At 36.8% G+C, this 23,862-nt stretch overlaps 4 protein-coding genes across 4 annotated transcripts; 3 read left to right on the top strand and 1 right to left on the bottom strand.

Moving 5' to 3' along the window:
- Positions 1–506: 506 nt before the first annotated feature.
- Positions 507–9,053, bottom strand: LOC141598821 (uncharacterized). Its single transcript, XM_074418614.1, has 14 exons — positions 8,916–9,053; positions 8,703–8,821; positions 6,986–7,116; positions 5,290–5,407; positions 4,704–4,785; positions 4,554–4,624; positions 4,415–4,456; positions 3,471–3,595; positions 2,683–2,776; positions 1,834–1,903; positions 1,570–1,751; positions 1,222–1,327; positions 984–1,070; positions 507–877 (listed from the first exon to the last, which is right to left on the bottom strand). The coding sequence occupies exons 2-14, from the start codon at positions 8,810–8,812 to the stop codon at positions 776–778; spliced, it is 1,320 nt and encodes a 439-aa protein (XP_074274715.1). The 5' UTR covers positions 8,813–8,821; positions 8,916–9,053; the 3' UTR covers positions 507–775.
- A 1,522-nt stretch (positions 9,054–10,575) lies between these two features.
- Positions 10,576–12,133, top strand: LOC141600318 (F-box protein CPR1-like). Its single transcript, XM_074420530.1, has one exon. The coding sequence runs from the start codon at positions 10,919–10,921 to the stop codon at positions 12,131–12,133; it is 1,215 nt and encodes a 404-aa protein (XP_074276631.1). The 5' UTR covers positions 10,576–10,918.
- A 1,631-nt stretch (positions 12,134–13,764) lies between these two features.
- LOC141598820 (F-box protein CPR1-like) lies at positions 13,765–20,841 on the top strand. Its single transcript, XM_074418613.1, has 2 exons — positions 13,765–15,583; positions 20,059–20,841. The coding sequence occupies exon 1, from the start codon at positions 13,929–13,931 to the stop codon at positions 15,222–15,224; it is 1,296 nt and encodes a 431-aa protein (XP_074274714.1). The 5' UTR covers positions 13,765–13,928; the 3' UTR covers positions 15,225–15,583; positions 20,059–20,841.
- LOC141600303 (F-box protein CPR1-like) lies at positions 19,107–20,552 on the top strand. Its single transcript, XM_074420511.1, has one exon. The coding sequence runs from the start codon at positions 19,107–19,109 to the stop codon at positions 20,550–20,552; it is 1,446 nt and encodes a 481-aa protein (XP_074276612.1).
- Positions 20,842–23,862: the final 3,021 nt, after the last annotated feature.

Here is a 23,862-nt window from a genome sequence, read left to right as displayed (position 1 = left end):
GGTGCGGAAGCTCATGATGTGTCAATTAGTTTCCTCTTAGAGGATATCAAGTCGCAAGTGTCTTTTTTTCATTGTTGCTCTCTTAGCTATCGCCTTAGGGAGTTAGGCCTTTTTTTTGGATCAAACTTATAGGATTCGAATCAAATCAACTTATAAGATCTCGAATCGAATCAACTTAAATTAAGTGACGTATAGGATCCGAATCGAACTTATAGGATTCGAATCGAATCGAACTTATAGGATCTGAAGTTAACTTAAATTAAGTGACTTTAAGTCCAAAAGAACATGGCCTTAATAGGATAGCCCACTCTCTTGCTCAGCGAGCAATGTTGTAGGTTATTCTATGTCCAGCTGTCAAAACACAAAAAAAAAAAAAAAAAAAAAAAAAAAAAAAAAAAAACTAGTTTCGGACAATTATGCCCAGAACATCACCAGAGCCAGACACTAGGCCACAACCTTCAGGGAGTCGACGGATACAACTTCCATAATCCCAATTAGAACCGACATTAATGAAACGATATACTCATTTACTCCATATAAATAAGATGAAGGGAATGTTAAATGTAACACAACAATGAATCCGAAACCTTGTGTTTTACCAGTCGATTACAACTCCTAAATTCTAATTCCAAAACAAAACCCTAATAAGCGAGTACAAAATTGTAAATGGCGAGTCAATGACATTTTAAAGAAGACTACAATCGTCTCACCAAAACAAAACAGAGTACAAAATTTGTTAGAAACCATAAATGTTGTCCAAGCCTTAATGATGGTGTTATTGGGAGTCTCCTTCACCTCCCCAAATCTTCGTTCCACAAAGGACATAACCACCAAATGCACTCATCTGCATGCGTGGATGCGTTCTCGATGGGAGTACCTTCAACATTTTTTGTTACGTTGATTCAGAATTACACGAAAGTACAAAACTTTATAATTACACGTAATAAAATGGCAGAAGTTCCTTCAAGTATTACGGCTCAAACCTGATATTCCCGAAGCCAAGGCTCAGAGATTTGCATCCCGATTGCCATTTTTTCTTTCTGTAGATTGTGCATGCACGTTGCAAGAGGCTGCATCAAGACAGGAGCCAATTCAATTATCATTCAGCAGATAATAGAAACAAAAGTCGTACCAAAACAGCATACAAGGCATATGCTTGAAAAGTGGAAACATCGTACACAACTTAAAAAGCAACAATATATAACTGAGAACGCAAGAGACCTGAAGATATTGGTGATAAATTGCAAAAGAGGCCGAGCATGATAGAAGAGGCATTAGCTTTTGCATTATTGTCCACACATCAATCTCTGGCGCAGCAACTATAAGGCTGCATGATTCCAAAAACATATCCAAGTCATATCATCATTTCAAATCATGGTATCGCTCACGACACCAGATCGTGACAGAGTTAATAAGGTTTCGAAAGCTGCATTTTGAGGCGATATAGGCTTATAGTGTGCCAAGCAATATCAGGGCATTATGACTTATTTCAAGATTAAGTCTCAAACCGAGACTTAATACCATACTTACTCCGTACAATTTAACCAAAAAAAGACATAATATTAGTACCTTGGAAAGCCCTTTTCTTTCCAGGAGTTGATAAGCTCCTCCGACGCTTTCTCTCCTGCTTGAATGGATTTACATGTTCTGTTACTATCAGCAGTCTTATTCTCAGACGTGTTCAATGATATTTCTTTTTCCTCTGAAGCATTGTCTGCCTCCATGCTTTCTTGCTGGTTCACCTCACTTACCTGCAGCTCAAGAGTTAGATGTGTAGCAGTCATACAAATAACAAAAATTACAGGTACAATTGTACAAAGAAGCAAAATTTACCTGTTCTTGAACTTGTTCAGAACTGTCATTTCTATCAGTGCATAAGTTGTTGAGACGACAACGAACAATCCTGAGGAAAAAAAGGTATATAGTGATACGGCTACATATCTTAAGGCTACTAATTCCTTGATGAAACCCTGAACAAATGTGAACAATAGTTGATAAAATTTCAAACGATAGAGATACAATCTGTTTTTCTTATAAATACGGAATAACTTTTAATGACAGCCAATGAGATAATACAGGACAAATTAAAAAAAAAAGCATAGATATACCTTCGAAAGTGAGCAAAAAAAAAAATTCCTCAAATGTTATAAAAAGATGGACCCTTAATCTAAGATGGGAAACTTAACTTTCTAATCCATTTATGTGAGCTAGAACACAATTCCAATGCCACCGAGCAAACAATAAAACTAAAGAAACTCAACCATCATCTAAGACGTGTCTAGTAGATCAAGTCAAACTGTTATAAAACGATTTTAGGATTTGGATATTGGGGGTGTGAAAAATCAACAAATCATAAGTGATAAGTCAATGGCGTATAACAAGCCTATCATGCTAGACAGTTAGAGACGTGTAGTGCTGATTCTTGACTGTAAAACAAAATTTGCTAGTGTTAAGCGTTGAACCCGAGTCTCTTTTTGGAAATTTGAATTGCCAACCACTGAACCAAGACATAGAAGCTGATTCATTGCTCCACTATAATTCTCTTTATTATCTAACTACAGGGGTGCAGATATGCACCGCACCCTCTAAAATCGGGAATAAATTACTGTGATAGAAAATAAAAATCCCAGACTATGGAACACAAATGTTCAAACAAGGGGAAAACAGAACTAATAAAATTACCGTTTGCATATGTCATCATTGAAATTGAAGATCCTTACTATATCCATTGGATGTTGTTTGTCACCCAATATCAAATTGCAAACATTTCCTGTACCTGCCAAAACATTACCCTGGCATGAAAAATATGGACAGAAAGGGTAGGGCTAAAAAAAAAAATTTATCGTAAATATGTGACTTCTTTTCTTCATACAACTTCACATGCAGTGTGTTGATGTCAAAAGAAGTGACTTACGGTCGTCCAGCATGCAAGTCATAATAAGAAGACAAGATAGAAAAAAGCGTCACATAATCTATCATTTATGCAGATGCAACTTACTGGTTAAGTCATGGGGGTATTTATGACCAAGACTTAAGTTTCATTAGCATCAAAACTGGCCTTGTGGTTGTGGGCTTGTAGCTCCTCTCACAACATATAAAAATTACAGGAAAAAAAAGTACACACATCATCTCTACTACTTCAAAAGGCTTATAGGGTATTCAAAAAGACCCTGTAATAACATTTTTAAGCTATGTCAAGCTTCCGAAACATCCCTCTCCCAAACCAAGTCTGATCATTTTTGACTTTTTGACAAATATGAATTACATTGAAGGAAGCTAGTGGCTGACGTGTATCAACACAGGTCATCCACGTTTGAACGTCTTTTAAAATTCACAGCTTTTTAATTTGTTTAAGGAGAACACTAATATATTATTGGACGGACACGCAGTTGATATGCAAAAATGCTCATCCAATAGAGATTTTCAAGAACAAGGAGAAGTGTGTGTCAAATACTCGAATCCAAAAATACCTCCCAAGCGTTCTGCCACAGCACCAGTAACAAGACCACCAACCATATCGACCAGCAGGACATCTGAGTGAGCTGTAATGTTGGCCATTGAAAGTAGCAGGGACAGAGAGTCGGATCGCAGGTAACTGTCAAATTCACAGCAAGTTAATAAAAAAAGACACAAATTTTACATTGCATTACCATACAATAGCAAACAATTGCATAAGAAGACAAGGGAAGTAGGTCACGGGAGCAAAGCAACTACACCAAAGCCTTTGTCATAAACTTTTTAGGTTGGCTAACATAAACCTTTTACAAAAAAACTGTCACTGGGATGAACTTAATGATGCAAAATGGCTCACTAAATTGATCGAGCTTCGTTTTATTGTGAGGTAACAGTCCTTGCAATTCCTCACGTGGTTAAGTAAGTAGTAATAAATAAGGATGAAAAGTTCCAAGTTCACATGCTAAGATGTTTTATAATAATTATGTGGATGTTTCTACTAACAACTAACAAGCAAAACCTTTATTTAAATAATGTCAAACAAAAAGACATGTTCTTAGCTTTTACAATCCTCATTCCTCGAGCAATAATAAGATATCAAAACAAATGGAAGAGGGAAAAAAACAGGACAATTCCAGTAAGTTAAAAGTCTATCAATACAAGTAAAAACGAATAAATATGACAGCTGAGCAGTTTTCAGACCGTTAAAATTCCCATTCTTATGATATATTATAGAGCTTCTTACGCGGTTTCGAGTTTTTTTTTAAGCAAAAAAAAAACAAAGAGAAAAAAAAACTGGATTCACTACAAAATGGGAACAGATATGGTAGCCACATTAGGTCAGAAACAAATGTTTGTTAGATCATCGCTAGTAGAGGAAACTGAAGAGCAACTACACATATATGGGAATATGGCATATGGCAACCTTTATTTAAATAATATCAAGATTAGAATACATTACCCAATTTTTGTAGGATTTTTCTTGAAATATGTGTTGCTTATACTGAAAGCATGAATGGGAACAGAATCAGATCTTGTTAGACTAACAGTAACATACATCATGTATAGCAAAGACAACAAACAAAACTTTGAATTCCAACCTTCGAACAAAAGGGCGCCTGACGAGTACCTTTGGCGCATATTTCTTTTGCTTACGGAGCCTATATTTTTCCTGCAATGACCATATGATTGGCATACATTCCTTGGTAAAGTAAAAGCATTTTGTTTCATAAATGACAAGTGGGAAAAACCTGTGAGAAAGAGGTCTTGTTTGCAAATGTCGCACTATTAGCAATTAACGCTTCAACTATTTGATCACCTGTTGCACCCTGTCTGCAACAAATAATTATGTTATAATCATTCCAGCAAAATCGTTCTTCATTGACCGGACTCTTAGAAATCAAAAGCCACAAATTTTTAGATCAATATGATGTTTTCCCGTACTAAATCTGAAATTTGAACTTAACTAAAAGTGAGTCCTCATGATACTAATGGCTTGCTTGGATAGACACAAATATTTTAAGTGAGGGTGCTTGGTGAAAAAAGAACTATACTCCCATTTGAGGTAGCGCACTAACGCATTACCGTAGAGAATGGTAGGTAATATGACCCTCACTAAAGAGAACTATTACCATCCCTTCCTCACTACAGTCCACCATCACAATACCTATTGTACCCTTTTTATTTACTCCACTAAGTCAACTCCATTACCCCCTTTATGGAATACCCTCACCCCAAGCAAGCCGTAAGAAGTAATAGCCGTCCAATAATCACCCTTTTTCAGACAGATAACAGACAAGGAACTTTGAATTCAAGAAAAACGAGAAGCTGCCTTACCCTCGCAATTCATCTATATCTTCCCCGGTTAGGCTTTGAGCGGTATTGTTGTCAACTAATGCTCTGTTATCTCTTAGTTCCTCACTGGCCGCTTTTTCGGCCTCCTGTACAGTATTGCCTGAAAGCAAACCAAAAAATTATCTTTATCAAGTGAACATAAAAATCGTCAAGCTCAGACTATTGGAGTCTTGAACGAAATTCTCGTGACGTTAAAGCAAACTTCATTACTGGGACTTAGGTAAAACCAAATCAGTACTCAAGCTCAAAGACTTCAAAACATGTGAATTTTAAAAAGGTAATGCAATAGGCAGCCAATAGCTTCGAAAAATAGTGATGAGTAAAGCATCTTAGGAAAAGTCATACATATATCTTTTAATTCCAAATTTGTCGGTGCTGCTACAATAAGTCAAGAATTTTCAATGCAAACATCAATTCAATTCCCATTGATCAGTATAATTCCTTTATTTTACTACCTCATACCAACGCAGCCGTAAGAGGTAACATAGACTCTTAGTATGCAATGGAAAGATCATTTTCACCAAGGATTGTGTGACTTCAGCTTTAGCATATATTCAAATGTTACAGAAACAATGATTCATAATCAAGCCATTCGAATTTACAAGTAACAAAAAGTGATTTTTGTAAATAACCCCCTTTTATGTACAATTTTTTACAAATAACCCCCTTATATGTCCCTTTTTACTAATAACCACCTTAAATCCAACATAATTCAAAATTTTACCCCCTAATATTAGTTACGCAGACGATTTCTGTTAAACCCGTCTATTTACGACATTTCGACTTAAACTTAACTAAGATACCTAAATTACCCTTACTTATTACTTATCCCCACCCTTGTTTTATTTCATAACCCACAAAAAAAAACCCCAAAATCAATTACAATCCTAAAACCCCAAATCAATTATTCTTCTTCAATCAATGCTCCCTCCTTCCTCTACTAACTCCAACTTCCTCAGTCAACTTATATCCATCCAATTTAGCCAAATCACCTGTAACAAATCAGGTGGGTCTTCTTTTTGTGACTTCATGTTCAATGCTCCGGGTATTTCATGTTTTGCTGTCTGTCTCACGGAAAGCTCAATCAAAGGGCTCCCCAGCTAACACCATTCCATACTTTTTGGTCTATGCCGCATTCTTCTTACCAGTTTTTAATGTAACGAGCTTACATGTTGATTAATAGCGGCTGAATACTTGCAGTACAAGTGTATCATAATTGAGTTGCTAGATACTATTTGGTCTGTATAACTAACTTTTGAATCATATCAACCATTCCCAGAAAAACTCTTTACAAGGCAAATAACTCTAGTGTCCGCTTCTCTTCTTAAATCCTCCTGATTGGTAATACCGTGTTGGCCATAATGGAGGAAGGAGGGAGTGAAGAACAACGGATTTGGATTTCAATTGATCTGGGTTTTTTTGTGGGTTATGAATTAAAATAGGGGTAGTTTAGGTATCTTACTTAAGTTTAAGTCGGAATGTTGTAAATAGACGGGTTTAATAGAAATCGTCTCCATAACTAATATTAGGGGGTAAAATTTTGAATTAAGTTGAATTTAAGGGGGTTATTAGTAAAAAAAGACATATAAGGGGGTTATTTGTAAAAATTTGTACATAAAAGGGGGTTATTTACAAATTTCTCTAACAAAAACCAACAAAATGAAGAAAAAAAACTTACTTTCATCATCTGTTGGAAGAACAGGAGACAAAAACATGCCATCTTTGCCGCTTTCGACACTAAACAAGGAACCAAAAGGGCAGCCGATAATGGGTTGAAGAGAACAGTTCTTCTTTCCAACCTTCAATGTCCTACAAATTCAATTAAAATTAAAGCCTAGCATAGAATACGAACTATACACCCACTAAAACTAATGTCCTATGTCCTACACGTTCATATAAATCAAAGCTTAGCATACAATAAAATTATACACAAACCAAATAAAACCCATTAAACTTACATCCTACAAAATGCATATAAATTTAAAGCCTTCCATAGAATAAGAACTATGCACCAACATCAACATCACCCAAGTGCCTCAATGATTCCCAAAAATTTGGGGGGGGGAGTAAGCTGGGGTGTTTGATACTTGGATGTACAAAGTCGAATCACTGTGTTAGCAAGTTAGCAACAGAAAGAAGTTGTTTCTAATAAGAAGTTAAGAACAGCACCCACTAAAATTGACTTTTCTACAAGTTCATATATAAGATTAAACCCTAGCATAAAAAGAAAATTAAGTTGATCATATACTTCAATGGACTGTACAAGCACGTCCTCTGTCATCCCCACCGCGCTTACAGCTCTACACCCCAACCCAACTTCCTCTAGCCCAGATTTTACCCCAAGCTTCCTCTCCCGATGGTCGGGACGTAAACAACCTCGGTAAGCAGACCATGAAAGCATGGGGGACGGTATCCCCTTTTAACTGATAGAAAGAATCTCTCTTTTATCCCTCCTGACCAAACCGGAAGTAAAATTAAGTGAACTACTGAAGCTACCAGTGTGATTAATCAGACAAGTACCGAGGGCTTCTAGTCATATATACAACCAAAATAATATCCCATTCAAATAATCTCCTAAGTTCACATAAATCTAAACCCTACCCCTCAATTAAGAACTATACACCCAGTTGAATCAATGTCCTACAAGCTCGTACGATATTTATATTACTCCGACACTTCACTTTGGTTGTGTGCCACCCAACACCTCCATACTTCACATTAGACCAAAAAGTTCAAAACTTGGCACAAATAACCATACCCAACACCGTATATACAACCAAAATAATATCCCATTAAAATTAATCTCCTATTAGTTCACATAAATCTAAACCCTACCCATCAATTAAGAACTATACACCCAGTTGAATCAATATCCTACAAGCTCGTACGATATTTATATTACTCCGACACTTCACTTTGGTTGGGTGTCACCCAACACCGCCATACTTCACATTAGACCAAAAAGTTGAAAACTTGGCACAAATAACCGTACCCAACATCGTATACACAACCCAAATAATATCCCATTTAAATTAATCTCCTACAAGCTCATATAAAATTCAACCCTACCCATAGATTAAGAACTATACACCCATTAAAATCAAATCAATGTCCTACAAGTTCATATACGATACCTATGCTACTCCGACACTTCACTTCACTTTTGATTGTGTGCCACCCACCAGACACTTCCATACTTCACATTAGACCAAAAAGTTCAAAACTTGACACAAACTAACCATACCCGACACTCCCAACACCGTGTCGTGTCCGACATTATACTAATCAAACAATTAATCCCTATCATCATAGAGTAATAACATTATACTAATCAAACAATTATACAATTAAAATCAATAAGAAAATATAAATTGAAAATAAATAAAAAGACATACGCAGCAGGTGAAAGGCGAGCAAAAACAAGTCTTTCGCCATCATTAATGTCAAGCAAAACACTGCAACCTTCCCATGTTATTCTGCTGCTTTGATTTATACCCTTTGACATTTCTTATACCTATAATTAATAAAAAAAATCAAATATTAGATAAAGTAATTTGCATAGATGAATTAGATAAAGTGCAATAATTGATGAGATTAGGGAAGATAACCTTAATTAATTAAGTTGATTGTACTGAAGTGAAGTGAAGTGAAGCGCAACTTTTTTTTTTTTTACAGCAGTTTGGTTTGCAGAAAGATGAAGTGTAAAGGTTTGAACTTTGAAGTGGTTTATGTTGGGTTTGTGTTTATGGGGTTGGGGACTTGGGGTGTATGATCTCTACCATTTAATTCTTTGATCACGCAAGTCTTCTATAAAACGGTTTCACAACCTCAGTATCATAAAGATGTTGAATTGTTGATGGGTTATTTATTTTGATAAAAAGACCTCGGGAAAGTGTGTGCACACATTCTTGTTTAAGATGGATACACCTAAGCCTGGTAAATGGGTCGGGTTCGGGTCGGTATTTCGGATTTTGGGTTTGATAGTCAGGTCTGTTTAGGTCGGATTATTTCTGGCCAAGTCATTTTTCGGGTCAATGAATAAAAGAGAAAAACTCATTTCAAGTCTTTTCGGTTCAGTTAGAGTTATGTTTTGTCGGGCCATTTTCGAGTTGTGTGGTTTCAAATCGGGTAATTTTCGGGTCGGGTCGGGTTAGTTATGGGTCAAGAAAGCTCAGGTTATGTTCAGGTCGGGTCGAGTCAATTTGGGTTTTGGGTCACATTCGGGTGATATAGTTCGGGTCAACTTTAGGTCTCAGGTTAACCTTTTCGGGTCGGGTTATTTTTGGCGGGTCTATATACACCCATCTTAAACTTATGACAAGTAAAGTATTATGAAAATGACAAAGTAAAACGCATGGAAAAAGGCAATATCTTGTTTGTTCAAGTAATATGATATATTTGACCCGTATATGTACTTTATACTTTTCAGTTAAAAGTAAGAATTCAAAGATATCGTTAATAAACACAGAATCAATGAAAAAAATCTTAAATATAAATTTATTTCGGATTTTAATTGGGATCAATCGATTCAGTTCTTATGAATTCAGATACTTTCAGCTTTAGGTATCATTCGGTTATTATTGAATTCAATTCAATTTCGGTTCAATTTAATTGAGTCTAGTTCCAGGTACTATTCAGTTTACTTATATGTCGTGTTCAACCGATTATCAATTCAGATAATTTTCGAACGATTTTTCAGGTTCAGCTTAAATTTGTCAGGTTTATTTAGACTTATCTAAATTGAACCAACTAAAATTGGTTGGTGTGAGGATAACTCATAAGGGTTTTCATCTTTTAAACATGTAATCACCAGGCATGAGTTCGATCCATGACTCTTGTGGGAACATAAAATTAAAAAAAAAAAAAGATGGGATCTATGGTTTACCTATTAAACTAGTTTTACTCCCGTGCAAAAAAAAAATGCACGGGTCGGTTTTAAATTATAATATACTGACCTTATATGAATATTAATTAGATATAATATTTATTTTATCAACAATCAAATAAAAAAGTTATGAATTGAAATTAAATTAGAGAATTGACATTGAATTAAATTAAAATGTAGTAAAAATAAATTATTCAAACACTTATAGAGAATTTGTTTGAAATTTTAATTAATTGGGTAAAGATCATGGGTAGGCCCCATATTAGAAAATTACTTTTTTACCCCTAAAATTAACGGCCAATCACAATTCTCCAAAAAACCTGGCTTTTATACTATGTAGATTCCCTCCAGTACATCGAAACAGATATCATTTTAAAAAAAATTACCGCGAATAAATCACCTCAACCAACCAATAATCAATACTCTAACATAACTTGAACCAACAATGACCGGATCCAAGATAACCCAATTGGAACCTTCATAACTCATAAGGGAGACTTATTGCTTGTAATAATAGTTGTAATTTGTAGACCACAAGATAGAAGTCACAAGCAACAAGCAACCAGCTACGAGCAACAAGCAACAAGCAACAAGCAACAAACAACAAATCTCTGAGTCTCTGAATGCTCTCATTCTCCATTTTCATTAGCTAGCAGTAAGCTTTCCTTTCCTCTTCTTCATTCTTCACAATTTTACTTTTTCTTTTTTACTTTTCCTGCAAAAATAATGTGGGATAATTTACCTACTGAAATTTGGAGTGACATCTTACACAGATTAGGGGTAAAACCTCTAATTAGATGCACAATTTTGTCCAAATCATTCCTCTCTTTAATCACTAGTCATCATTTTATCTCGACCCACATTGCAAAACACGCCAATCCTCATCTATTACTTCGTTATTTTACCGTTGACAGTAAAAAAAAGAAAAAAAAGTACCATGAAATGTACCATTTTGAACCTGATAATGACACTTTTTCCGGCTTCCAATCTAAAGGACTGCTGCTCCCTTTCCTTAATTATCCTGCTGATAAATGCTTTACTGTCGCGGGTTGCGTAAACGGTGTTCTTTGCTTGGTTAATGATTTTCGCATTGAGGGTACTCTTATTATACTTTGGAATCCGTCTATAAGGAAATTTGTTCATGTTCCGCAGCCTAATATAGTATATGATGAATCTTATGGTTCGTATGAATCTGTTTGTGGATTCGGGTTTGATTCTATTTCGAATGATTACAAAGTGGTTCGAATCGTAAAACTTGATGAGACGACCTTACCGACACAAGTTGAGGTTTTTAGTTTGAAATCTCGGTGTTGGAGGGTTATCGGTGATGGTCCTAGTTACTTAATTAAACGGCACCATTGCGGATATACTCCGTGTTTCAGTAATGGGTCTGTTTATTGGATTGGATATCGTCTTGTGGGTCCAAATAAAAATGTGATCCTCAAATTTGATCTGTCTACGGAAAGTTTTGAGATCATACAATTACCGCGAATTTTAATAGAGAATGAGTCCGCTGGGGTCATGGATTTGTATGTCCAGGAGTATAAGGGAAATCTGAGTTTGATTAAGCGGAACTATGATGATGAGATTACGAGTTGTACTGCCTGGATTATGATGGAAGACGGGGTTGTTAAATCTTGGTCGAAAATGTTTGATTTCGATATTGGTAAGAGTGGCATGCCAAGGGCTTTTGGTTTTAGAAAGAATGGAGAAATTATGATGGTCAAGGGTGGTCAAAATATTTATTCCGGAAATAGAAATGATCAGAATGTAGTCGTTTCAACTGATCTAGTATCACACGGTGTGACAGCATTAAGAGGGATAAAAGGGATAAGCGTAGATCGTTTCTCATTTTACTTGTCTACTTATGTGGAGAGTATGGTATTGTTCAAAGAAGGAATAGGAATCAAAAAACAAACCACGCAGTTGGCTTTGTTCTAAGAAAACAGGATGATTTTATTGTGGTGTTAGGTTCAGTGTTGCGTAGGTCTTCCTCGTCTGGTCAGCTTTTGGCGAGCTAACTTTCTCGAAATATTTTACTACAGTGTTATGGGTCCTAATAGCACTAGATGTTTAATCAAACTATTAAACTTATGCTTTTACTCTACTTTTAATAACTAGGTAAATGTTTGCTTGGAAGTGCATCGAATTCCTGTTACTTCACAATAGAATGAGTGCACTCAGTTAGTTAGCTATTTTATTTCACAAATTCTTATTTCGAACGGGCTGTTTTTCTATCTGAAATAAGACCGACAAAATGTTGTCATTTTTGAAGAGAATGTAATTATTTAATTCACAAAATGTTATCACTAGAGGTGTCATTTTGTACTCTGAAAATGATTGTGAAAAGTAATGGTAACATGTTACCAGAAAATAACAACATTTTATTGTAAAATGACAACATATTACCGATCTTATTTCAGACGAGAAACAGTCGTCTGAAGCAAGACGCGCTGAGTGGGTCGTGGGGGTAGGGTGCTGGGCGCACAACATATCCGAGATAACCCAACTCATAACCGACTCAACAGATTCGATCGACTGCTTGACACAACACTTGTAAATTGTATTAATAGTTGTAAATAATTCTGGCAAAATTGCCCCGACTTGAATAACCCCGCCCCTAATCGACGACACCCAAACTCAATACTCAAGTTTGACCCGAGCCCAAATTGACCCAATCGAATATTTATTTTTGCAAACTGATTAACCCAAATCCAAAATAACCTTGCCAACCCAAATCTTTGCAAACCTGAAATAACCCGACCCGATTAACCCATTTGCGAGGTCTAGTTTTGTAAAACATAAAAATTTCTAGGGATATTCTACGATGTGCCCCTGAGTTTTTCGGTTTTCTATGTTGTACCTCTCCTTTTTTTTAATTCTACAGTGTACCCCTAACCTTCTTACTTATTTCTCCATCATCACCTCCTTTAACTATCCATTAACTTTATCACTATCAAACGACCTTACTTTGACTTTATTCTAACTTTTTTTTTTTTGTGTAAATCATCCGGTTTAATCCGGATTCGAGTTGGGTAGGACCACTAGGGCGGTAAAGCTCTCCCTCATGAGTTTTAACACTGCTGCGTTTCTAGGGCTCGAACACGAGACCTCTGGTTAAGTTAGAACAATCCCTTGCCAGTTGATCTAAGTGCTCATGGGTTCTAACTTATTAATATTGTATCACCATTCTATATGAGAAACACCACAAATCACTTTTAATAAGCACCAACTACTATTAAAAACACCTGTTATTATTCATGACATAATAATGGAGATTTTTTTAACTTTTACTTAGTTTCGTATACTATTTCTTGGGCTATTGAGTAATTCGGCGAATTAATAAGTAAATGAGTAGGTTATCGAGTAATTGGAATGATAAATAAACCATTTAATAGATCATTTAAGAAACTAAGTTAGCAATGATAATAAATAAGGTCATGATATAAATTGATTTATATAGTTTAGAGGTACCCCATAGAATATAAAAAAAAAAAGAGTACAACTTAAAAAATCGAAAACCAGAAAGGTACCCAGTAGAATATCCCAAATTTCTATTTTGCTCGGAAAAAAGACAGAAATTGTTCTCTCTCACCTCACCAGTCACAACTCACAAGCAACAAGGCTCTGAATGCTCTCATTGTCCATTTTCATCAGCTAGCAGTAAGCCAGTAACTCAGTAAGGTCTCATCTTCTTTGTTCTACCCAATTACTTTGTTTATTTTTTCCTGCAAAAATGTTGGATAATTTACCTATTGAAATCAGCACAAACATATTACACAGATTGGGGGTAAAAACCCTAATAAAGTGCACAACTTTGTCCAAATCATTCCTCTCATTAATTACTAGTCAGGATTTTATCTCGACCCACATCGCACAACACACCAATTCCCATTTGTTACTTCGTTATTTTACCCTCGACAGTGAAGAAAAGTACCATTTTGAACCTGATGATGATACTTTTTCCGGCTTCCAAACTCAAGGATTGCTTGTCCCTTTCCTTAATTATCCTGATGACTGTTTTACTGTGGCGGGTTGCGTAAACGGTGTTCTTTGCTTGGTTAATGATTTTCGTATTGACGGTACTCTTATTATACTTTGGAACCCATCTATAAGGAAGTTTGTTCACGTTCCGCAGCCTATAATGGTATTTCAAACTCATGGTGCGTATGAGTCTGTTTGTGGGTTTGGGTTTGATTCTATTTCGGATGATTACAAGGTGGTTCGAGTCGTAGACCTGGATGCTCCACATTGGACGAACCCAGAACTACCAACACAAGTTGAGGTTTTTAGTTTAAAAACTGGGTGTTGGAGGGTTATCGGTGATGGTCCTAACTACATCATTAAATGGCGGAAGTATGGGTATATCACGCGTTTTATTAATGGCTCCGTTTATTGGATTGGTTCTTATATTCAGGATCTAAATAAAATTGTGATCATCAAATTTGATATGTCTACCGAGAGTTTTGAGATCATACAACTGCCAGAAATTTTAATAGAGAATGAGTCAACATCTACCCCAGTCATGAATTTGAAATTGTATGTCCAGGAGTATAAGGGAAATTTGAGTTTGATTATTCGGAACTACAATGATGCGATTAAGATTTGTAGTGTCTGGCTTATGAAAGAAGATGGGGTCTTTAAAACTTGGACGAAGATGTTTGATTTCGATATTGCTAAGTTAGAACCTTGTGCCATGCCAAGGGCTTTTGGTTTTAGAAAGAATGGAGAAGTTATCATTGTGAAGGGTGGTCATAATATATATTCCGGAGGCAGAAACGAGAATGTCGTCACTTCAACTGATGTAGTAACACACGATGAGATACCATTAAGAGAGGTAAGCGTAGATTGTTTCTCATTTTACTTGTCTACTTATGTGGAGAGCATGGTATTATTTAAGGAAGGAAAAGGAATTGGAGAACAAACCACGCAGTTGGATTTGTTCGAACTAAGAAATCAGGATGATTTGATGCAGATAAGAAATCCCAGAGGAAGAATTAGAGGAATGCTTGGCCGTCCTTATGCTGGTTAGCTTTTGGCGAGCTAACTTTCTCGAAATCGTTTACTATGGTCATCTGGGTCGTAATTGCCACCATATGTTTAATCCTTTTTTAAGACTTGAATATAATCAAACTATTAAAGTTATGCTTTTGCTCTACTTTTAACCGCAGTTGTTTGATAATGACTTCTAGTTAAGTTTCTGTTTAAATTCAAGCTCTTAATTATTGCTGTGCTATCATTAGAAGGCAGGATTAATCACGATGGTTGCATGCGACCCCCGTCCAAGCTCGGAAAGACAGCTTCTTTAGACATCGACAGTGATAAATTTGCAGCATTTGATGAACTCTATGTCGAAATCACTGGCGTAGCAAAGAGAACTCAATATATCAGGTAAAATATGGAAACAAATTCTCAATATTAGTTTATATGCACACTGAAGTTCTGTTTCTGTACAAACATTCTCGACGATTATAAGCTGCCCTCTAAGAGCACTAGTGTCGCGGCTCTCCACTGATACAAAGGAAGAACAAGATTATACAGTTCACAAAAATTCACATTTTCGATTTTTCTTCCCTATTCACACATGACACATAATAATACATTTTTTTTTGGTATATTTCTGAGATGTACATAGCCTTGAATAGTTGAATCCAGTGATTCCCAGAGCAGAAGCTGATGAACCTCCCCACAAAATTCGGATAAAAAAACCCGACCCAGACTGCCAGACAGTCCCTACATTGGTTCGACCTGTTTGTCAAAATAACATCATCCGCCTTAACTCCGGTGTCTATCCTTCCGGCTGGTGGCTGCACGGGCTGTAAACCCAACTGTTGTAGGTTGTATGGATCTTTGACGGACCATGTTGCAGTACTCAGGGTCCTCGGTTTTGCCCTCGAGCTGTATCCAAAAGCCAAAATTGTGCAAATGTGCAATGGCAATATCACTGGACATTACAGCCTACCATATGACAAAAATGGAGACTAATTAAGCTGTTATAACTTATGTTTCTGGGAATCGATACAGAGGCTGAATTAAGCTGCCATATCGTCTCTCAAAGTAGTTACTAACATACACCATTGCTCTAGATTAATGGGATTTAGAGTTTTAGACCAAGTATTTGTTGAGAATTAGATTAATTTTGGGATGAAGATGAATGGAGAATTTGATTTTTTTTTTATTTTTTATTTTTTGTATTTAAGGAGCAGCTTAAAAAAGTGGAAAAGTTGTGACAAAAAGTTTATGAAAGAGCAACTTCGAAAATAATTGAGATAAAAATAACCAATTAGTATTCTCTCCATTTTTCCTTCTCCACCCTATTAAACCTTTATTTCCTTGCATAAATCTTGAACCTTTTGATATTAGTAGAATGCAATCGGATCCGTTGATATGAAACTAGTTTAGATCCCGTTTAATATATGCACGGTATTTATAAAATTTTATTTTTTGATGTACTCCGTATTATTTATGGATTTTAAATTGACAATTCACTTATTTTTTATGTTTCTCATTACTATTTTTTTATTTGACCAAAAAAAATAAAATTGTAAAATGTCATGAAATGAGTATTTTAATAAAAGTTTCTTTTTACCGAAAAATTAATGATGTTATTTTTAGAATTTTTTACTGTTAACATCGTTTATGTGCAATTTCTTATCATTACAAGTCAACAAATTTCATCGTACAATTATTTAAAAAAAGTGTACAGTTTTTTTATCATATACGAATGGAGATAAATTTATGCAGAGTGTGAAATATGGAATGTTTTAAATATTAAATTTAAAAAATTGTGTCATTAATCATCTACCATTTTTATAGTATATGCTAAAAATACCAAACTTTGTTTTAGAAAATATGGTTTAGGCGGAAAAAATAATAAGAGTTTCACCTATTCATTTAGGCTCTGTTTGGCAAAACTAGCTGAAAAGGTACCTGAAACCTGAAAAGATACCTGAAATCTGAAAAGGTACCTGAAACTTGATAAGGTAGCTGAAAAGGTAACTGAAAATTAGGAGCTGATAAGGTAGCTGATTTTTATTAAAAGTGTTTGGAAAGTAGAATGAAAAGGTAGGCGATATTTGATCAAATGACGTAAAAGGGCATGGTTATTATTGTTATCATTTATGTTTTTGCTATTATTCTTGTGTTATTATCATTGGCGTTAGACCTGCAAAAGCAACCCGATCCGATTGACCCGACCAAAAATGCTTGACCCGATCCGAAGTGACCCGAACTACATCACCTGAGTGTGAGCCGAAAACCCAAATTGACCCGACCTGACCCAAATATGACCCGAGCTTTCTTGACCCGAAAAAGACCCGATCCGAAACCATCAAACCCGAAAATGACCTGACAAAATATAACTCTAATTGAACCAAAAAGACTTGAAATGATATTTCTCTATTATTCATTGACCCGAAAATGACCTGACCCGAAACAACCCGACCCGCTTGACCCGAAATAGACCCGACCAACAAACCCAAAACAGATCCGAAATCCGAAATGACCCGTCCCGACCCGAATTAACTCGAAATCAACGAGAGACCCGAACTTACCCGACCCGAATTGGCTCGACCCGAACCCGAACCCGGCCCGTTGACCCGTTTTGCCAGGGCTAATTGGTGTTGTTATTAATAAAGTTATAATGTAGTTTTTTCAATGTAGTTGCGCAAGTCCCCAACATGTTTCAAAGAGAATGAGAACAATAATTAACATATCACGATTAGGTAAAAGGAAAAAAAAATTCAAACAATATATCATTGAAAAATGTATCTATGAATACAAAATTAGTTCTCTATTAAACTCATATAAAAAAAACGATTTTTTCCGATGAAGTGTATTGAAGAATTTTATTTAACGGTTGTTTGTGTTATTTGGGAGAAGATATTGAATGAGAGTTTAGTTGACAACATTAAAAAACAAGGGTAAAATCGGTAGACAAAAAAAGAATGAGGTACCTAATTTCTCAAATGCTACATGAGGTAGCATTTCATTTCAGGTACCTTTTTTGGTCAAAAAAGGTAGTTGCCAAACACTCTAAAAAAAATAAGGTACCTGATTTTTTTGACAAAAAAGCTACTTGAGGCAAATCAGATACCTGAAGTGTACTGTCAAACGGAGCCTTAGTAAATAGGGGATGAACTCTCCATCTCTTTTTAGGAAATGGAGAGGATATTGACTAAAAAATAACAGCATATAGAATCAAGCCCAGGACCTCGGTAGACCTTCATAGTTTGTTTGATACTAGGACCATTACCACTGTGCCAAAGGAAGGATTGTTAATAGAACGTTGCACATACTTTAATTATAACTGTTTTCAGATGAGGCCCCTAACTCTTTTGAGCCCCGATTAGGTGAACCGAATTGACAAGGATAAGGCCTGCCCTTGATGAAAATACTAATGACCTAAGTTTGAAATCAACCGAATACATAAATCAAACCCAACTCCAACTCGAACTTTATTGTGAAACACTCAAACACATAATATTTGGACTTACCTAAATTGAATCAACCAAAGTTGGTTGGTGTGAGTAAAGCTTGTCCGAGCAAACCTAACCTAATCCAGTGACGACTCTTAAGCCGACATGACCATATAATCAGTGATCTGAACCCGAACCGATATGAACCAGACAAGGTATTGGCCCGATTAAATTTATATAACCCGAAAATTATTACTCTATATGCCTAATACTAGAGCTGTTCAACGGTGCGGCAAGCTCGGCCCAGCCCGCACCAGTGGGTCGGTTTTTTCTAGCTCAGTCAGCCCGCCCCTACCCAGGCCGGGCCAGTGCCCCAAATTTCCAGCCCAGCTCGGCTTGGCCTGCAAAAAACACTAAAAAACACTATATGGGCCGGGCCTGGGCAAGAATTATGGAGCCCAGCCCGACCCCTTTTTAGTGATGGGCCTGGGCCACAAATGACAGCCCAGCCCGCCCCAGCCCAGTGTACACTTCTACAGTGGCTAATACTGATCAAAAACCCTATTTTTGCTCGGAAGAAAATTAAAAGAAATTGTTCTCTCTCACAAGCAACAAGCCGCAGAAGACCATCTTCATCGTCTAGCAGTAAGCTCTTTTCTCGTCTTCAATCTTCGCAATTTACTTTGTTTATTTTTACTGCTGCAAAAATGTGGGATAATTTACCTACTGAAATTAGCAGTGACATCTTACACAGATTGGGGGTAAAAACCCTAATAAAATGCACAATTTTGTCCAAATCATTCCTCTCTTTAATCACTAGTCGTGATTTTATCTCGACCCACATTGCAAAACACACCAATTCCCAATTGTTACTTCGTTATTTTACCCTCGACAAGAAAGAAATTTACCATTTTGAACCTGATGATGACACTTTTTCCGGTTTTCAATCTCAAGGATTGCTTATCCCTTTCAGTAATCATAATGACTGTTTTACTGTGGCGGGTTGCGTAAACGGTGTTCTTTGCTTGGTTAATGATTTTGGAGGATATGAGGGTACTCTTATTATACTTTGGAACCCATCTATAGGGAAGTTTGTTCACGTTCCGCAGCCTATAATGGTATTTCAAACTCATGGTCCGTATCAGTCTGCTTGTGGGTTTGGGTTTGATTCTATTTTGGATGATTACAAGGTGGTTCGAATCGTAGACCTGGATTCTGCATATTGGAGGAACCCAGAGACGACAGAACCACCAACACAAGTTGAGGTTTTTAGTTTAAAAACTGGGTGCTGGAGGGTTATCGGTGATGGTCCTAGCTACTTGATTAAACGGCATGACTCCGAATATAAGGGATATATCCCGTGTTTCAGTAATGGCTCTGTCTATTGGGTTGGTTATCATCTCTCTGGTCCAAATAAAAATGTGATCCTCAAATTTGATATGTTTACAGAGACTTTTGAGATCATACAAGTGCCGGAAATTTTAATAGAGGAAGAGGATGAGTCAACATTTACCCGGCCCATGGATTTGTATGTCCAGGACTGTAAGGGAAATTTGACTTTGATTAAGCGGAACTACAATAATGCAATTAAGACTTGTAGTGTCTGGCTTATGAAAGAAGATGGGGTTGCTAAATCTTGGACGAAGATGTTTGATTTCGATATTGCTAAGTTATATCCTTGTGACATGCCACGGGCTTTTGGTTTTAGAAAGAATGGAGAAGTTATCATGCTGAGGGGTGGTTTTAATATTCATTCCTATAGAGGAAGTAACAATGTCGTCACTTCAACTGATCTAGTAACACACGATGACACGGCATTAAGAGAGATACGTGTAGATTGTGTCACATTTTACTTGTCTACTTCTTATGTGGAGAGCATGGTATTGTTCAAGGAAGGAAAAGGAATTGGAGAACAAACCACGCAGTTGGTATTACCAGAGTAAGAATTAGAGGAATGCAATTACATTAATACATTGTATACATAGGTTGGCTTTGCATGGCTGTCCTTATGATGGTCAGCTTTTGCCGTCCTAAGTTACTCAAAATCGTTTAGAGTGGTCTTAGGTTCAGTTTTCCGTAGGTCTACCTCGTCTGGTCAGCTTTTGCCGAGCTAAGTTTCTTGAAGTCGTTTACTAGGGTCTTCTGGGTCCTAATTGCCATCATATGTTGAATCTTTTTTGAAGACTTGAATATAATCAAACTATTAGAATTATGCTTTTGCTCTACTTTTAACCACAATTGTTTTATAATGACTTCTAGTTAAGTTTCTGTTTAAATTCAAGTTCTTAATTATTGCTGTGCTATCATTAGAAGGTAGGATTGCTCGCGCTGGTGGTTTAGCCTAACAATTTGACAGGTAAATGTTTGCTTGGAACTGCATCAAGTTACTGTTACTCCACAATAAAATGGCGTGCAATCAGTTTAGTTAGCTATTTTATTTTATTTTATTCTGTCATAGTCAGAAGTATAATTTTTTGGTGAGTCTGCAAGTCCAAGCTTTGGCAACTTCCGGGGCCTCAAGTTTGGAAACTGCTCATTGGTTCGACCTGTTTGTCAAAATAACATCATCCGCCTTTACTCCGGCGTCTTTCCTTCCGGCTGGCGGCTGCACGGGCTGTATACCCAACTGTTGTAGGTCGTATGGATCTTTGACGGACCATGCTGCAGTACTCAGGGTCCTCGGTTTTGCCCTCGAGCCGTATCCATTGAATCATTTCATGGTACATGGGAAGTAACCTCATTTGAAGAGACGAGTAAGTTACATACGGGACTAAAGCCGAGATCACCACGAAAAGTGTCAGGAGCCAGTACTTTAGTGAAGGGGCTAGTGACTCGAGAAATACCAAATATGCTGTTGTTGATCTACTGGAGTCAACTGAGCCATAAACCAGGAGGAAAAAGTACCATAGAGCAATTCCACCCCAACAGTGATGGTCACGGCCATGTCAGCTGGTTTCCCGTTGTTACTCGAGAATATTTCCATGTCACCAGGTTTCCCGTTGTTACTGAACGCCTGATATGATAGGGCTTTCTTGCAGAAGTGATAATTCCGCTGCACATTCCGTTGACCATCCAGCCGAAGTGGACGTTTTGGACACCTTCTTGATATAGCAAGGGAAACTGCCGGGACACAACACACAACAGACAACAGTGATGGTCACTGACGTGTACATACAATTGGGGTAGTCCCTAACTTAGACCTAGAAAACGGATCTAGCCCAAACCATTGTCCCGAAAATGACCTAAACCAAAACTGCCTAAATGACCCATTAACAGCGCACTAACTCGGCCTGAGCTCTCAATGATCTGATCCGACACAGATGACCCTTTGACAGGTCTAAACTAACTTAAAGAAATTCAGATTGTCAGAAACCTCCTAAGAAATTCAGATTGTTTACACTAGCACAATTTTTTCAAATATTTATGTTTTTGGTGATTGTATAGTCTCAATTTAAGCTCAATAACTTCATAAAATAGCTCAATAACTTGTAAAATAGCTCAACAACTTTGTGTAACAGCTCAACAATTTTGTGACGGTTGTATAATGCCACTATACAACTGGTTAGTATTTGTGATAACATATGAGACATTAAAATTTGTCTTATATGATAGAACATAGGGCCACAAATCACATTTTAAAATTGAATGGAGAGAAAGAACAAGATAAAATTAATGTACGGAATACAAAACTAGTTATTATGTTAAAAGATTGACACTTATCATAAATTATTTGTATGCACTCGCAATCATTCTAGTGGAATAATATAATTTGAACCTTTTTTTTTATAACGAGGGGGTTGAATTCCCCCCGACTCATGCATTCCCGCACCACCACATGGACCATGTAAGCCACCCTTTCGGGGGTTGCAGTGACTAAGTGATCATCGCCCCAACTGGTAGTCGAATCCGAGACCTCTCAACTCCTGCATTTCTGCAAGCTTCAAGGTTTAACGCGACTACCACTGGACTAATACCACTCGTTTAAAACAGATATATGACTTATGATTACCTTGACATGAAACTAATGACCTAAGTTTGAAATCAACCGAATATAAATCAAACCCGACTCCAACTCGTACTTTATTGTGAAACACATAACATTTAGACTTACCTAAATTGAACCAACCAAAATTGGTTGGTATGGTAGAGCTGCCAAGTTTGGTCCAACCCGTATCCGAGCAAACCCAATTCGACCCGGTGATGACCCGTAACCTGACATGACCCGATAATCAGTGATTTGAACCCGAACCAAAACCTAACCGATATGAACCCGATTAAATTGATGACTCGTCAATTATTAAGCCTAAAATTGATGAAAATAAAAGCAATTTAGTGTTTAGTTTCATCGATCATGATGCCCCTTCTTTCTTGGGCCCTTGGTTGCTTGAACGTGTGATGCAGTAACTTAATCAAATAATGGTCGAAAAACTAATTTTAATGGTAAAAATTGAAGTAATGCGATTGAATAAATTGACTATATAATAATCCAACTCAAACCTGACCCGGCCTGATCCCATATTTTGAAATGACCGACACGACAAGAAAGGATAGCTTACCCAACATACCGACCCGGCCTGACCCAACTCGAACCCCGACTTTTCTGAGCCGATTGACATCTCTACGGGCTCTAGGAATGAGTGGCAGGCCCGTCTTTGAGGGTGTGCGGCCCGAGCGCTCGCACAGGCCCCCAAAAATTTTGGCCCAAAACTGGTCTTGGAAGCCTGCCGGATATTAGATAAGAAAGTTTTGACAATGGGTTTTTAACATACAATGTAAATGCAGTCTAGTGGTTCTAATTGTGCTGTTAAGTGTTTGATGTAGTATGGCATCCCAGGTTTGACTACCATTGCTGTAATTTTTTTTTTTGACAAACTTACATTTTGAACCTAAATATTTGAGCTAAGTTAAATATAGTTTAATCCCGACCGTCTTTCTACTTTAATATAATTTTATGCCACCTTAATTTAATATAAATTTAATAAAATTTATAAAGATTGTCTCATCTTTATGCCATCTTAATTTAATAGGGCTCAAATACCTTAGTAGTCGGGATTAAATTTATACTTTAAGTTGAAAAATACAATATAGGGCATTAGGGCCCCGAATTAAGATTTCGCACAGGGCCTGAAATCTCAGAGACGGCCCTGATGAGTGGTAATTGGTAAGGGTTCTCATCTCTTAAACATGTAATCACTCAACATGAGTTCGATCCATGACTCTTGCGAATTAAAAAAAAAACACGAGGGTCTAAGG

The sequence above is a fragment of the Silene latifolia genome, chromosome 9 (genome assembly GCF_048544455.1).
Source record: "Silene latifolia isolate original U9 population chromosome 9, ASM4854445v1, whole genome shotgun sequence".
Classification (NCBI taxonomy): domain Eukaryota; kingdom Viridiplantae; phylum Streptophyta; class Magnoliopsida; order Caryophyllales; family Caryophyllaceae; genus Silene; species Silene latifolia.
This window is presented reverse-complemented; position numbering and strand designations above follow the sequence as displayed.

What these genes read in the sequence shown, in the direction of transcription:
- LOC141598821 (XM_074418614.1), bottom strand. Translation starts at nt 8,812, where the DNA reads ATGTCAAAGGGTATAAATCAAAGCAGCAGAATAACATGGGAAGGTTGC. An exon ending in TCTTCCAACAGATGATGAAA is followed by an intron (nt 5,408 to 6,985) that starts GTAAGTTTTTTT and finishes GTTTGCTTTCAG; the next exon opens with GCAATACTGTACAGGAGGCC. An exon ending in CTGAACAAGTTCAAGAACAG is followed by an intron (nt 1,752 to 1,833) that starts GTAAATTTTGCT and finishes CTTGAGCTGCAG; the next exon opens with GTAAGTGAGGTGAACCAGCA.
- LOC141598820 (XM_074418613.1), top strand. Translation starts at nt 13,929, where the DNA reads ATGTTGGATAATTTACCTATTGAAATCAGCACAAACATATTACACAGA.
- LOC141600303 (XM_074420511.1), top strand. Translation starts at nt 19,107, where the DNA reads ATGACAGCCCAGCCCGCCCCAGCCCAGTGTACACTTCTACAGTGGCTA.
- LOC141600318 (XM_074420530.1), top strand. Translation starts at nt 10,919, where the DNA reads ATGTGGGATAATTTACCTACTGAAATTTGGAGTGACATCTTACACAGA.